Source organism: Macrosteles quadrilineatus, unplaced genomic scaffold, assembly GCF_028750875.1.
Source record: "Macrosteles quadrilineatus isolate MER2022 unplaced genomic scaffold, UCM_ALF_1.0 Scaffold_1__1_contigs__length_201487025, whole genome shotgun sequence".
Classification (NCBI taxonomy): domain Eukaryota; kingdom Metazoa; phylum Arthropoda; class Insecta; order Hemiptera; family Cicadellidae; genus Macrosteles; species Macrosteles quadrilineatus.
In genome coordinates this window covers 120,766,637-120,781,337 of record NW_026542594.1, presented here as the reverse complement: position 1 = coordinate 120,781,337, position 14,701 = coordinate 120,766,637, and the positions used below count along the sequence as shown (strand labels likewise).

Below are 14,701 nucleotides of genomic sequence, written 5' to 3'. Positions count from 1 at the left end.
TATGTACTGGGCTGGACAATGTGAACATTGAAGCTGGTAGATAAGGTTCTCTGAGCTGCAGGTATGATGGCCTTGGATTCTGTAATTTTTATTATGGTATGTGCTGGTAAAAGTTTCTGTAGGATGGTGTATCTGGCAAGATTTACATCGGTTTTCATTGCATGGGTATGAGCCCGGTCTTGGTTTCTCAGATGGTATTTTTGATGGATTTGGGAGTTTTGGGTGGACTAGCATATTCCTCAAATTTGGGGGTTGCCTATAGATTATGGAAGGGGCTCTTGAAAGGAGGTTTTTGGTTTGGCTGGAGGACTCTAGGATTTTGAAACCTGTTTTAAGGAGGTTGTTTAGTTGTTGCAGGCCAGGGTGGTAAGTGGTTATCAAATTTACTTGAAGATGGTTGGTATTTTTCTTTGTAGTTGGACGTGGGTTATCACGTTCCCCTAAGGGGAAATCGCCTAATTTCAGAACCGAAAGACCGTACACAATACCAAACCCAACTTCAAAAAGCCTTCGAAAACCGAGGCTATCCTAGCACTCTCGTAAAATCTCAGATCCAAGCGGCTCAGAACCCACGTCCAACTACAAAGAAAAATACCAACCATCTTCAAGTAAATTTGATAACCACTTACCACCCTGGCCTGCAACAACTAAACAACCTCCTTAAAACAGGTTTCAAAATCCTAGAGTCCTCCAGCCAAACCAAAAACCTCCTTTCAAGAGCCCCTTCCATAATCTATAGGCAACCCCCAAATTTGAGGAATATGCTAGTCCACCCAAAACTCCCAAATCCATCAAAAATACCATCTGAGAAACCAAGACCGGGCTCATACCCATGCAATGAAAACCGATGTAAATCTTGCCAGATACACCATCCTACAGAAACTTTTACCAGCACATACCATAATAAAAATTACAGAATCCAAGGCCATCATACCTGCAGCTCAGAGAACCTTATCTACCAGCTTCAATGTTCACATTGTCCAGCCCAGTACATAGGCCTAACAACCGAGACTCTCCGAAAACGCATGAACGGCCATCGACATGATGTTAAAACTAGCAAAGAAAAACCAGTTGCACAACATGCCTTATCCCACCAACTTCTATTTGATGACTGTTTCACCATAAAAGCTCTAAAATCATTGCCAAAGAACCAATGCAATAGTTCAATGCTCAGAAGATGGGAATTAGCTTACCAGTTTGTGACCAACTCCAGAACCCCACCTAACCTCAACATTAGATAATATCCTCATATCCTCACCCTCACAGCTAACTCTTAAGTATTTATTTTCATGGACAAAACTAATTTGCTTTTCAATGTACATATTATATGTAAATACAATATTGCAATGTGCCTGTATTTAGTGCTTTGTGCAGTGTCAGTTGGACAACCTGTCAGACATTTTGAATTCAAACTGTGTCATCCTATTTAAACTGTTGTTTTGTAACTACCATCTAGGCCTACTTCTGAAGAAGCCTCTGAAAGAGGCGAAATATTAAGTAAATTATGTGTGTGATTTTATGTGTTCTTTGACTCATCTGCAACCTTTCATCAGGTGAGTTAGCTGTGTCCTCTCCATCCTATATTTATTTATTTATTCATTTTTATAGTAATACTAGCTGTAACCCGCGGGCTTTGCCCCATTTAGGGGCGGTTCACGAGCTCGGGACTATCGTAGTCCGAGCCCAGAATCCGGAAATAACCGGTATTTGGGCCGCGACTTAAAAAATCGGGTTCACGAGCTCGAGACTATATAAGCCGCGGACCAAACTGATAGGCGGCACACAATTAGTGCAGGGATAAAACCCGGTTTTAAAAGTTGGGTTCACGAGTCTAATTACAGATAGTCCCGGCTTCTGATCATTAGTCCCGGTGGGTCCACGAGTCAAGTCCGAGCCCAAATGAGATGGTTGGGGCCCAAAAGAACAATGGTGTTTGGTCTCCTGGTAGGAGGCAGGTTTAAGGTGACATGATGCCGGTTTTATCTAATTAGCTCCTTTATTTTTATTATTTGTTAAAAACTAATGTTTAAATATGGTTCCTCATTAAATTCCGAACAATTTCATTACCCTAAACACTATATTAAAAAAATATGTAAAAATGGTAAAAAGGCTCATAAAACATGAAAAAAATCATCAAACAACTTAAAACGACAGATAAATTATGCACATAACAAAGTAGTATCGTAAGAAAGATATTTTTACTGATAAACCCCACATCATTACAATTTAAACGACAAAATTATGCGTAGAATATAAATATAACCATATAACTAATCAGCCACAGTTAAACCATCGTTATCCAACATAATTATCAAAAATAGTTTTTTGCAGTGGGAAACATCAAGCAAATCGTCAGTCGTTGAGTACGGTTCGCGGTGATATCACCGTCTTGTGTTGTAGGCTACTTACTGGTCGCCGTGTGTATTGAATATGACATGACTATGAAATATCTACAAGGTGTTTTTTTTTTAAGTGTGCCACCATTGGGATCTCAGTAACTAATGAGTTTACAGCAAACTTTAAGTGGGGAACATTCCCTTGTTTTTAAAGAGGTTCAAAAATAATTAAATAATTTTTTTGTAAATGGCTGCCATTTTCCAATACGGCGGTCAACTTTGAAATTTCTTATGGAACACCCTTATTTTATCATGTTTTCGGATAGAACATGCAATTTAAAAACTTTTTCATTCTTTACATTTTTTTGATAAACCCACTATACAGCCTATGGAAAAATGACTGCCTGTGTACATTTTACATCATGTAGCTACTAAACAAGTAGGTTTATTATTTCATAAATTGCCCTTTAAGGCCCTAATTCCTTTCTTAATGGAACTTTCCGTATACCTAATGTTAAAAATACCTCAGCTGTACTGATTTGTTTGTATTACTGTATTTTGTTTTGTTTATTTCAGCTTAACTTAACCAATCAATAATTTTATTATATAATAGTTATGAAGTCAAACGGGATGAAGCCCGTGGGTAACAGCTAGTGTGAATTAAAAACCATAGCTGCCAACATAAATAATATTACGAGCTAACTACAGAATATTATTTTAAACATTTTACAGATTATTAAAGAGTGTAAGAATAACGGAAAGAATATTCTTAGGTTACAGCCACGATTAAAACCAGCACACACATACGATTTTTATATCTAATAATCAGTACCTCTAAATACATTTTAGTTTCAGTAATTGTACCATTTAAATAAGTTTAGTTAAAATTATCCTATCCAAAAATCACCATCCTAAATTATCGGGCATTTATGCAAAATAGGCATTCATCCGGTTATAAATACCCGGTTATTTTATGTCAAGCATCTTAATTGAATTATAATAATGCATTCAGAAAAATATATTTCACTAAAGACTTCCATTATTTGATTTCATACAAACGTGGATTGTTGTGTTTATAAATCAATAAACTTAGATAGATTATCATAGGTGAGCATTGGACAATGAAATACGAGAAAAATAATCGTTTTGGACGTTTTGGTTCAGCCTTTTTTCACACGGACACGATCATCCTATTGTATGGAAGTGCGTATGTCAGCAGCAGTGGCTTCACATGTGTTTCCAGACTGTTGTTACTGGTTGTTACCAACGTTTCAACAGAAATTCCCTGCGAATCCCTGTCATTAGGCTCCGCTACGGATTTGGTCTCAACCTACACTGGGCCCGGCTTTCACATCATTAGGCTCTGACTCGTGAACCCGTTTTTTGGTCGGCGCTTATATAGTCCGGGACCAACGTCTGGTCGCGGACTATGAAGTCCCGAGCTCGTGAACCGCCCCTTAACTTCTTAATTTTCAAGATGATCTCGTTCGCATGGCTCAATCACGTCCTGGTTGAAGTTTGTTCGCTACGCTCACTCACCTTTAGGTTGGAGCTCGTTCGCTACGCTCACTCACCTTTAGGTTGGAGCTCGTTCGCTGCTCTCACTTGCCTTCAGGTTAGCTCTTTCGCTACGCTTAGCTCTTTCCAGATTGAAGTTTCTTTCACTACGCTCACTCACCTTTTGGTTGCAAATTAGCTGTTGTCATAAATGTAAAAGAAATAATAGTGCTGCACCCTGTTGGTAATCCTTGTAACTTTAATGCTATTAAACATCATAGAACAGAACCAACTTGTTTAATTGAAACAGCTGTTAAGATTCATTAATTCCATTTCTCACAAGGTTAACATGGGAAACTCCAGAGCCACTGGGGCGGAGCCCAGAGGTCGGAGGGTAAAATCCTTTCTTAGTGAGCGTCTACTGCCCAAAAGGAAGATGCCTGCAAGTTTCAGGTTCCTAGGTCTTATGGTTTCTCAGATTTCGTGATGAGTGAGTGAGTGAATGAATGAATGAATGAGTAGGTGGTATTTGAGCTTTATATACGAGTATATAGATCAATTTAATAAAATGAGAAAAATACTGGAAGCCCTGTACTAACTGTACCCATTTTTTTACAAAAAAAAGAACAAATAAAATAGGTAAGGACAAAAATTGATTATTTTAAAATGTTACATTGGTTAACATGAGAATTATTAACCTTAGTAGAGTTCCAAAGCTGTGATTGGAAAATTCTTTGGAGTCTTAATAACATAAATATTTGCTCGGTAATATTCGATATTCAAAAATATTATGAAGTATTTGATTCGATTCGAACCCAAAAATCACTATTTGCACACCCCTACTTTAATCTAATAATTTGGTAATAGTACAAGAACAACAGTATTTTCAATATTCTTCATAAAAAGTAACGTTCATTGTTTGTAATAAAACTACTATAATTCAACCAAAGCCTTTGCATACAGATTTGTCATTACAAGCACGCTGATATTGTGTTACAATCATTACTGAAATCAATAAATAAAGGTATATTTGCCATTAAAATAATTGTTGGGGGAATTTCAATATATTTGGGAGTACGAGGTGGGTTGCTGGTGCGATTTAGGCAGTTGAGAGTGGGAATGTGTTCACATATAGACGGATCCACCATAACACTCTTGTAGCAATAAATAATAAATACTTTTTATACTGTCACCTTGAGTTACCTACAGTTAATCTGTCGTAACCAATTGCACGATGAGATCTATACTTAAGTTTTATAGTCGTTGGCCAACGAAAAGGAGTATTCAAATATAAATGTGAAATAGTCTCAATGGCAAATATACCGTGGTAGGAATCCAACACACATTTTGGCACATTACTTGAATTGAAATAATTGTATTCAATATTTAAAGTTGGTTTCATAAATACATATTTGGATTTCTTAATTATCTGCTGGTTCTCATTTACCTTTTGTTATTTCAGTTCTGGTACTAGTATACTTTAATTCAAACAGGTTTTTGTAATAACATTCATTAAGAAGCCACTACAAAAGATATACCTTGAGTACAACACTATATTTAGTATGGTAGTGTGCAAAAATAGAGTCAGTGTAGTTTTAAGATTGTTTCAGTTTTTGTAAGAATTAAACAGTACCAAGGACGTCCCATAACGACTTCTGGGGATAATTTTATTATACAGGGCCCACTGAATTTTTACTTAACATCAAGCTTCCACTACCAACGCTCTGTTGAAATATTTTTATCCACTTTGTTCTTCCAACCTAGCGGCAATCAAAATTTGAAAAGAATAATCAATTTAGAGGTGTGAATTAGGCAAATTCTTTATTTTCTTTACACATTGTCATCGTCTCCCATGGTCACAGAAACGTATTCGTCGTCTTGTGATCACGGCAATAGCGGTAATTTACCAATCGCGCAAATTTGCAGATGAGTCGGGAATCGTAAAGGAAATCGACTTTTTGTGCTCGAATCTCGATTCTGATTCCAAAGCCAAGAATTGGTGAAATCGAGAATCCACTTTTGGAAACGACCCATCCCTAGTATTTATACATAAAAAAAGCAAACACTCCTTACCAAGATCAATTGACATACTTTTAGCCTACATAAAGAATCAGTCGTAGCACTAACAGACTTACTGCAGTGTAGAAGGTTAAAACTGTTGATCTGTGAACATATGTAGTTTTGCTGGGGAACACCTTTAAACCCTGTGACAGCAAACAAGTCTACTTCCTTCACTAACAGCTGGATGTGGCCATTGCTGGAACTGCTGGCATCTGGATTCTGTTGACAGAAATAAAGTCATAAAGTGGTACTTTAGCTTAATGTTATGAATTATGTATTAGTAATTTATTAGTAATTTATTAGTAATTTTAAAAGACAACGTTCCTTTGACTAGCTAATCTGTGTTCATTATCCGGTTGTGAATTTCCTGATTATCGTCCACTAAAGATGAGTGAGTAGACCAAGTGTTGGGGGCGTAATGGGTGAAAATGAAAATAATTAATAACTCGAAGGACCAGAACTAATTAATAGTTCAAGAGAAAAATAATTAAATTAGAGAAAATGGCGAATCTGCAATTTGAAGGGCACTGAGGTCCCGAGATGGAATAAAATGTCTTGTGAGGGGCAAATGAGATTAGTTTTAGAGTCTAATTAAAACACACACAAAACTTTAAGGTTGTACCTTGAGTCCAATTGTCCAAAGGTGGAGAGTATGGCAGCGGCGTCGTCTATGGTGGAGCGATGGCGGATGGCGGAGTCCTTAGACCGAGTGCTTCTGTTTTGTAGAATTTTGGAGTACGCAACGCACCCAAGTTCATAATCACAAAGAGCTCACTAATACGCGGAAGTCACGGTGAAAACGTACGGAAAGTCTAGAAGTAATACACGGACGCGCACACACTGTCTTGAGGTTTGAAGAGTCTGAAAGCACTAGATCACAATTTAAGTAATTTAATCACAAACAAAAGGGGGAGATTAAAATGTATATATAGTTAAATGTACTATAGAGGAGAGGGAGGCCAGATATAATTAATCTATAGCCTAAAAATACGTTTAAGAGAGGTAAAATGGGCAATTAATGTCCCGAGATACGAGAAACGGAATACACCGTGAGTTATGGACGCCGACCGTGGACAGACAGACCCGATCGCCGGTTTCACACTTTTAAAAATGCAATTGCGGTTTAGAGGGGTCTAGGAATTCGATGGCCAATAGGAAATGCGATTGAAGCAAACACGGCGTCAGGTGATTCATGGGTATGTAGTACAGGAAAATAGGCCTTACTGTGGCGGGAAATTCGAGCAGGCTTAGCAATCTCATTTGAATATTGAAAGCGGGAGTCTATTTACAATAAATTGTTACTGAGACTAAATAATATTACAATAAATGTGGTGATTTATATACACATTAGCATGATTAATTAACCAGTGACTTAATTAACATAATGATTAATTTCTAAATACTCTAAAAATATGAATACCGAACATTCCGGCCCCCTTGAAGCATTACAGCTTCAACAGACAATTAATTAAAAAACACAAGAGCAAACGTAAACCACACTTAATTCTAATATGTACATAGAGTAGGTTTCTTGGACTTAGTCTTCATTGCATGGCAGAGGGAAGACCTTGTGAACAGGCCGTGTGAAAGTCCCAGAAGCTGTCTTCACTGTGACGACTCGAACTGTTCCATCAGCGCCAGGGTGAGTGGAGATAATGCGTCCAAGAGGCCAGGTGAGTGGAGGTGAATTGGAGTGAATGAGCACCAAGTCTCCGGTCTTCAAATTCTCATGAGGGGTGGTCCACTTGGATCGCTGCTGGAGGGAGTGGAGATATTCAAGCTGCCAACGCCTCCAGATACGCTGGTGAAAAGCCTGGACAAGCTGCCACTGACGAAGACGATTGAAGGGCACTTCAGACAGGTGAGGTTCCGGCAGGGCAACTAATGGAGCTCCGATGAGGAAATGTCCAGGGGTCAGCACAGAAATTTCGGAAGGGTCTGAACTAAGAGCTGTAAGAGGGCGCGAGTTTAGCATTGCCTCTACTTGAATGGACAAAGTTTGAAATTGGGTTAAAGTTAAAATGGTTTCACCAATTACCCGTTTCAGATGGTATTTTGCACTTTTAACGGCACTTTCCCATAAGCCACCTTGATGAGGTGCAGAGGGGGGGTTGAAATGGAAGTTAATTCCTTTGGGTGTGGTGAAATGAACAATTTTGTCCTGCGAATCAGGTGTAAGGATGGTTTCACGGATTACCTTGCGTAATTCCGAGTTTGCACCAACAAAGTTGGTTCCGCAGTCAGAATACAGATCGGAACAGAGTCCGCGTCTCGACACAAAACGTGTGAGAGCGGCAATGAAGCCTGAGGTGGTAAGATCGGTGACTACCTCTATATGAATAGCTTTGGTAGCCATGCAGATAAAAATACACAAATAGACCTTAATCTGTCTAAGAGCTTTGAGACTGCAAACACGAACACTAAATGGTCCGGCGTAATCTACGCCTGTAGATGAGAATGGACGAGTAGGATTGACCCGATGAGCAGGTAAATCACCCATTAGAGGAATTTTGTTTCGTGGTTTATTTTTAAAGCACACAAGACACTTAAATATGCGCGAGCGGATAACGCTCCTGGCCGATAGAATCCACACTTTTCGGGCGAGTAGTGATTGAGTTAGTTGCGGACCTGAGTGCAAGTGTACCTGGTGGTAAAAGTCTATAAGCAAATTCACTACAGTATGAGACTTGGGTAGAACAATAGGGTGACGTATGTCATGAGCAAGCGAACAATGTGACAATCGGCCACCGACGCGTATGAGACCATTAGGGTCGAGGAAGGGGGTGAGTTTCTGTAATTGTGCAGAACATATTGAGCCTTTGTTCAATAATTTAATATCCGCACTGAAATGGAGTTTTTGCACTAGTTTAAAAATTGTCACTTCCGCTAGATTTAATTCACTGAGTTTTAAGTGTCCAGAGAGTTTGTTTTTAGACCTGGAATAGTTTATGAATCGTAGTACATAAGCTAGCACACGGGTTAGTTTCAACCAAGATGAATATTTAGACAATAAGTCCCATTCCGAAGGGGCGACTGTTGCACTAAGTACACTAAGAGGAGTTTCTTTAATTTCGTCCGTGGGAGTGAGTTCAGACGGCGAAAAACATGAGGGGGGCCAGTTGGCCGCAGGGAGCTGTAACCATGGTGGGCCAGTCCACCATAAGGGATGGTCAATGAGAGATGAGGCTAGAATTCCTCGTGAGGCACAATCAGCGGGGTTTTCCGTCCCTTTTATGTGCCGCCACTGATAACTGGGAATGATTTCTTGCACTTGGGCTACACGATTAGCCACAAAGGTCTTTAGTCTGTATGGAGGGGTTTGTAGCCAAGTAAGAACTACAGATGAGTCACTCCACAATACAGTGGTATTCGTAGTAAGAGAGTTAAATTGTTTTTCACAATAATGCACTAGTTTTGATAAGAGGTGAGCTGCACACAATTCCAAGCGGGGTAAAGTTACCTTTTTTAACGGGGCAACACGAGTCTTAGACAATATTTGTTTCACAATGACTGTTTTGTCACTAGATTCACACCGGAAATACACTACCGCGGCATAACCGCATTCCGATGCATCACAGAAACCGTGAAGCTCGATATCAGAGGAGTGAGCGAGCGGAAATGCTCGGGGGATCTTAATTTGACCGAGGTGGTCTTTAGTGTTACTAGTGAACACATGCCACTTATGTGCGAGATCAGAAGGGAGAGGGTCGTCCCAATCAAGACCTTGAGTCCATAGTAATTGCATGAAGCATTTTGCTACCATGATTAATGGGGACAAAAATCCACAGGGGTCATATAGTTTGGCAATAAAGCTGAGCACGGAGCGCTTAGTCAGCTTTTCAGACGGGGGGTTGAAAGCGTAACAGAAACAGTCTTCTTCAGGAGACCAATGGAGACCTAGGATGGAGTACTGGGGAAGCTGAGCGTCTTGCAGGAAACTTGGAGTCTCTAGATGTTCCGAAGGAAATTTTTCTAGAAGAGCAGAGGAGTTGGAGGCCCACTTGCGAAGTTCAAAGCCACCACGATGTAGAAGTTGGATAAGTTGGTCCTGTAGTTCAAGAGCAGCCTCAACGGAGTCAGCACCCGTGATAATGTCGTCCACGTAGGTGTGATGACGTAGAGAGTGAGAAGCCTGAGGGAAGGCATCACCTTCGTCTTCCGCTAACTGCATTAAAGTTTTAATAGCAAGGTAGGGGGAGCTGTTCATGCCGTAGGTGACGGTAGTAAGTTGAAACGTAGAGATTTCCTTTGAAGGGTCGTCACGCCACATAATCAGTTGAAACTTTTGATCGTCAGGGTGCACTTGTATTTGGCGGTACATTTGCCGAATGTCACATGAAAACACAATTTTATGAGAGCGGAAGTTCAAAATTACGTCACAAATGTCAGTTTGTAATTTACGTCCTGTCAAAAGAATATCGTTTAAGGAGTGACCGGAACTGGTTTTGCTACTGGCGTCAAACACTGTCCTTAAATTGGTCGTGCTAGAGTCCTTCAGTACCCCATGATGAGGTAGGAAGTAGTGTGGGTGTATGTCTTCAACAAAATCTAGTTTTGTCATATGGCCGAGAGTTTGATATTCAGACATGAACGTCTTATACAAGTGTGAAAAATGGGGTTGAGCTTTAAATTTCTGCTCAATAGACAACAAGCGCTTTTCAGCAATGGGCCTAGATTGGCCTAGAATGGAGGGGTCCGTCTTGAACGGAAGTCGCACAACATAACGACCTGATTGATCACGAGAGTGTGATTTTTTTATAGTATTCATCACAAAGAAGCTCTTCCTGTGACTTAACCTGGAAGTGAGGGGGTTCCTCCTGTTGCCAAAAACGTTGCAGGGAAGAGTGTAGTAAATTATCACTAACAGAGAGAAGAGAGATCGCAAAACCTGACACGGGTTCCGAGTTAGTTGCACAGGGAGCTTTACCCATCAGAATAAAGCCAAGATGAGTACCTATCACATGAGGCATGTGCGTGCCGAGGGAGTAACTTTCATGAGTCCAGAGGAGGGGTAGCAGAGAACTACCTATAAGCACGTCAATGCCACCAGGCAAGTGAAAAGTAGGATCAGCTAGAACATAGGGCTTGATTTTTGTTAGCACTTCCGGTGATATAGGGGAGCGAGGTAAGTCGACGGAAATCTTATCAAGAATATGGAATTGATGGTCAGTGGCTATTACTCGACCTGAGAGAGTTTCAAGATTCAAGTAAGTTGACCCTTTAGTACAGGAAGCCATTTGAGAAAGACCAGATATTTTGAGTTGAGAAGACTGGCGTTTTATATTCAGGAGATTCGCAGCGCGTTCTGAGAGCAGATCACACATACTGCCAGTATCTAGTAGAGCACGAAACACATGAGAGATACCCTGAGGGGAAGTCAACTTGACCAAGGCGGTGCCGAGTAATACAGTATAATTACCCGAAGTCGTACATGAGTTATTTTGGGCAGAATAATTGCTTACATCCGCGACAGTGGCGGAGATAGAGGCTTGTGAATTAACATCACCAGTCTGAGTGTGAGATGGACCTGAAGTGGTCGGGGAAGTTCTTTGACCTTGAGGTCGAAAAGACATCTGAGAGGTTTGATTATTATCACCAAGGTGTAAGAGAGAGTGGTGTCGCTGTTTACATGTGCGACAAGTGAACTGAGAGCGGCATTCTTTGGAGCTATGTTCACCCAAGCAAGAAAAACAACGATTATGTTTTTTAACAATGGCGTGTCGCTCTCGAGGAGATTTATTTTGAAATACGTCACAAGTGTAAACTTTGTGATCATTTTTGTTACAAACAAAACATTTGTTATAGACAGGACTATTTTTAGTCTGAGAGCTATGAGAGGGGGGAGCATTAGATCTCGAAGTAGCTACCATGGCTAGGCCTACGTCAGACCGGAAATGCACCTTTTTTGGTATGGTTTTGTGAGGTGAAGGTTGAATGCTTCTGTGGGCCGATGACATGTTATGTATGTTAGCATCTTCTGTCTGCGAACATTCTTGGTTAAGAAATTTTATTATTTCACCAATTTCTGGTAATGAATGAGTAACTGGATCTTCGGTTTGACTGGAACGGAACGATTCAAGTTTTTTACGTAGTTCCTGGTCCATTTTACGCAAAAGGAGTGCGGACAATAGGGGGTTGTTGTCACTAACGTCACAATTTAATGCCTTAAGAGCTTGTGTGTGTTCCGTAAACAGGTTTACAAATTGGCGCAAACCTTTGAGTGAAGTTGCCGTAATGTTTGGCAGGTCCAACAATTGGTTAAGATGCAATGATTGCAATCTTCGATTGTTGTGATATCTGTCACGTAACAATTCATAGGCGACTAGATAATTAGGAGCGGTGAGATTTAAACTCCTTATTAAATTGAGAGGCTCTCCATTTAAGACAGAGAGTAAGTACTGGAATTTCATAACAGAGGATAATGAAGCATTACGGTGGATTGCAGTGTCAAAAAGATTGATAAAACTTGTCCACGTTAATGGATCGCCAGAGAATTTTTGTAAGTCCAGTTTAGGTAATCGTACTTGTGAGCTTGGATGAGTTTCTGAAACAGAAAACGATTCACTGAACGCGGAAGGGGTTTTTGGTGGTTCTGAGGGAACCAGAGTTTCAATCGTAGCTTGAATGTGAGAGAACATGTCTTCAATAGCATCTTGATCATTGGAAAGAGTCTTATCATCGATCCCTTCATCTTCCAGAACGAAGGCACGTTGAAGGTTATTTTCAAATTCACTGCGTTTCTTTTTTATTTCCAACGCGTAAGCGGATAATTTCTTAAGTTGTAATGGTGTTAGAGGGTCGATTTGAGTTGATAATTCATCTACTGTAGCCTTAAGTTTTTCAAAACGTGATTTAATCAGCGCCGTAGAACGGGTGTAGATTGCGGACTTAAAATCAGATGCTTTAGGAGGCATTGTGAAGTGTTCACTTGAAAGTATTCACACGAAAATGGAAGTTGTGGGTACACAAAAGGCTTGTAGCTAGGCCTATGAATGGTATTAGCTTAACAATGAAGTAATTAATTGTCCGCTGAATAATATAGAGATAAAATATTATAAATATCTAAAACATATATCCACCTACTTTGTAGCTTAATTGAGGCAAATAGTGAAAAACACTAAGTTATCAACACGTTAAATAGCAATAAAATATTTTTAAATGAGTGTGGCAGGTTTAATTCGATTTCCAAACTATAAATCAACAATTGAGCTTAGTTGAAAGTATTCAAGTACGGTAATAATAATGCACAATAAAACAAGAGATATGATAGAACAAATGAATGAGTCACATGAAAGTTCACCGTTATTTACAAAAATAATAAATGGATCTAAATAAGTTTAATGAGAGTAGGCCTCATTAATGAAACAGTGTAGAATAATCCTTAGTAAACAAGAATTGCAACATAAAGAGTAAGTTATTACCCTAATAAATGAGAAAGGAACATAAAATTATAACCATCAATGAAATATGAATCACAATACAAATACGCTAGCTAACAGTTTTGTTTATATGTACAACACTAGTAATAAGAACCAGTAAAAACGGTTATTTTGAACTATTTATTAAAATGTTAATTGACAAGATAAAATTACCTTAAATATAATATCGCACGTTTGTCAACCAAAATTACAGAGATGAACTAATTTAACTTTACTTCATTTAAAATCAAAATTCAGAAAGCATAAACAATGTTAAATAACAATGACAAATTATTGTTTATTTAGTATGATATTCAAAAGAGCAATATTGATTCAAAGAATAATAGTAAATACCTAATAATAACCTAATAGTTGGTTATTAATAATATCAATCAACCTTATTACACAATACACCTTAAATGAGAAAATGTAAACAACAACAAACGCTGTACAGTGAGTGTGAGATATGCGTCTGCTACTAGTGTCGGCCGTCTGCACGCGACTAAATCCCGCAACTAAAACTAAATCCCGTTTTCGGGATAAAAAAGCCAAGTAGGGAAAAATTGTCTACTACTAGAGAGAACAGCAAATTGTACATGATTGTGACCTGCGCAGACGCGCGAGTGGAGAGAGATTGCTAAACCACGCCCACGAACGGAACGAACGCGAGCCGATATTTTACCAATATGGCGAAAATTGAAAATTGCAGATCGCTAAAAATGTGGTTGATGATGAAAATTGGCTGAAATTAATTACCACAGGACTTTAGACAATGAATCCGGCTCGAAGGACCAAATGTTGGGGGCGTAATGGGTGAAAATGAAAATAATTAATAACTCGAAGGACCAGAACTAATTAATAGTTCAAGAGAAAAATAATTAAATTAGAGAAAATGGCGAATCTGCAATTTGAAGGGCACTGAGGTCCCGAGATGGAATAAAATGTCTTGTGAGGGGCAAATGAGATTAGTTTTAGAGTCTAATTAAAACACACACAAAACTTTAAGGTTGTACCTTGAGTCCAATTGTCCAAAGGTGGAGAGTATGGCAGCGGCGTCGTCTATGGTGGAGCGATGGCGGATGGCGGAGTCCTTAGACCGAGTGCTTCTGTTTTGTAGAATTTTGGAGTACGCAACGCACCCAAGTTCATAATCACAAAGAGCTCACTAATACGCGGAAGTCACGGTGAAAACGTACGGAAAGTCTAGAAGTAATACACGGACGCGCACACACTGTCTTGAGGTTTGAAGAGTCTGAAAGCACTAGATCACAATTTAAGTAATTTAATCACAAACAAAAGGGGGAGATTAAAATGTATATATAGTTAAATGTACTATAGAGGAGAGGGAGGCCAGATATAATTAATCTATAGCCTAAAAATACGTTTAAG

At 39.3% G+C, this 14,701-nt stretch overlaps 1 protein-coding gene across 1 annotated transcript in view; it reads right to left on the bottom strand.

Annotated features, from left to right (window-relative positions):
* The window catches only part of LOC128983975 (autophagy-related protein 2 homolog A), a 250,121-nt gene that overhangs the window by 77,552 nt on the left and 157,868 nt on the right, over nucleotides 1-14,701 (bottom strand). The window contains exon 22 of the mRNA XM_054403259.1: nucleotides 5,969-6,113. Coding sequence (XP_054259234.1) covers nucleotides 5,969-6,113 — 145 coding nt within the window. The remainder of the gene's footprint in view (nucleotides 1-5,968; nucleotides 6,114-14,701) is intronic.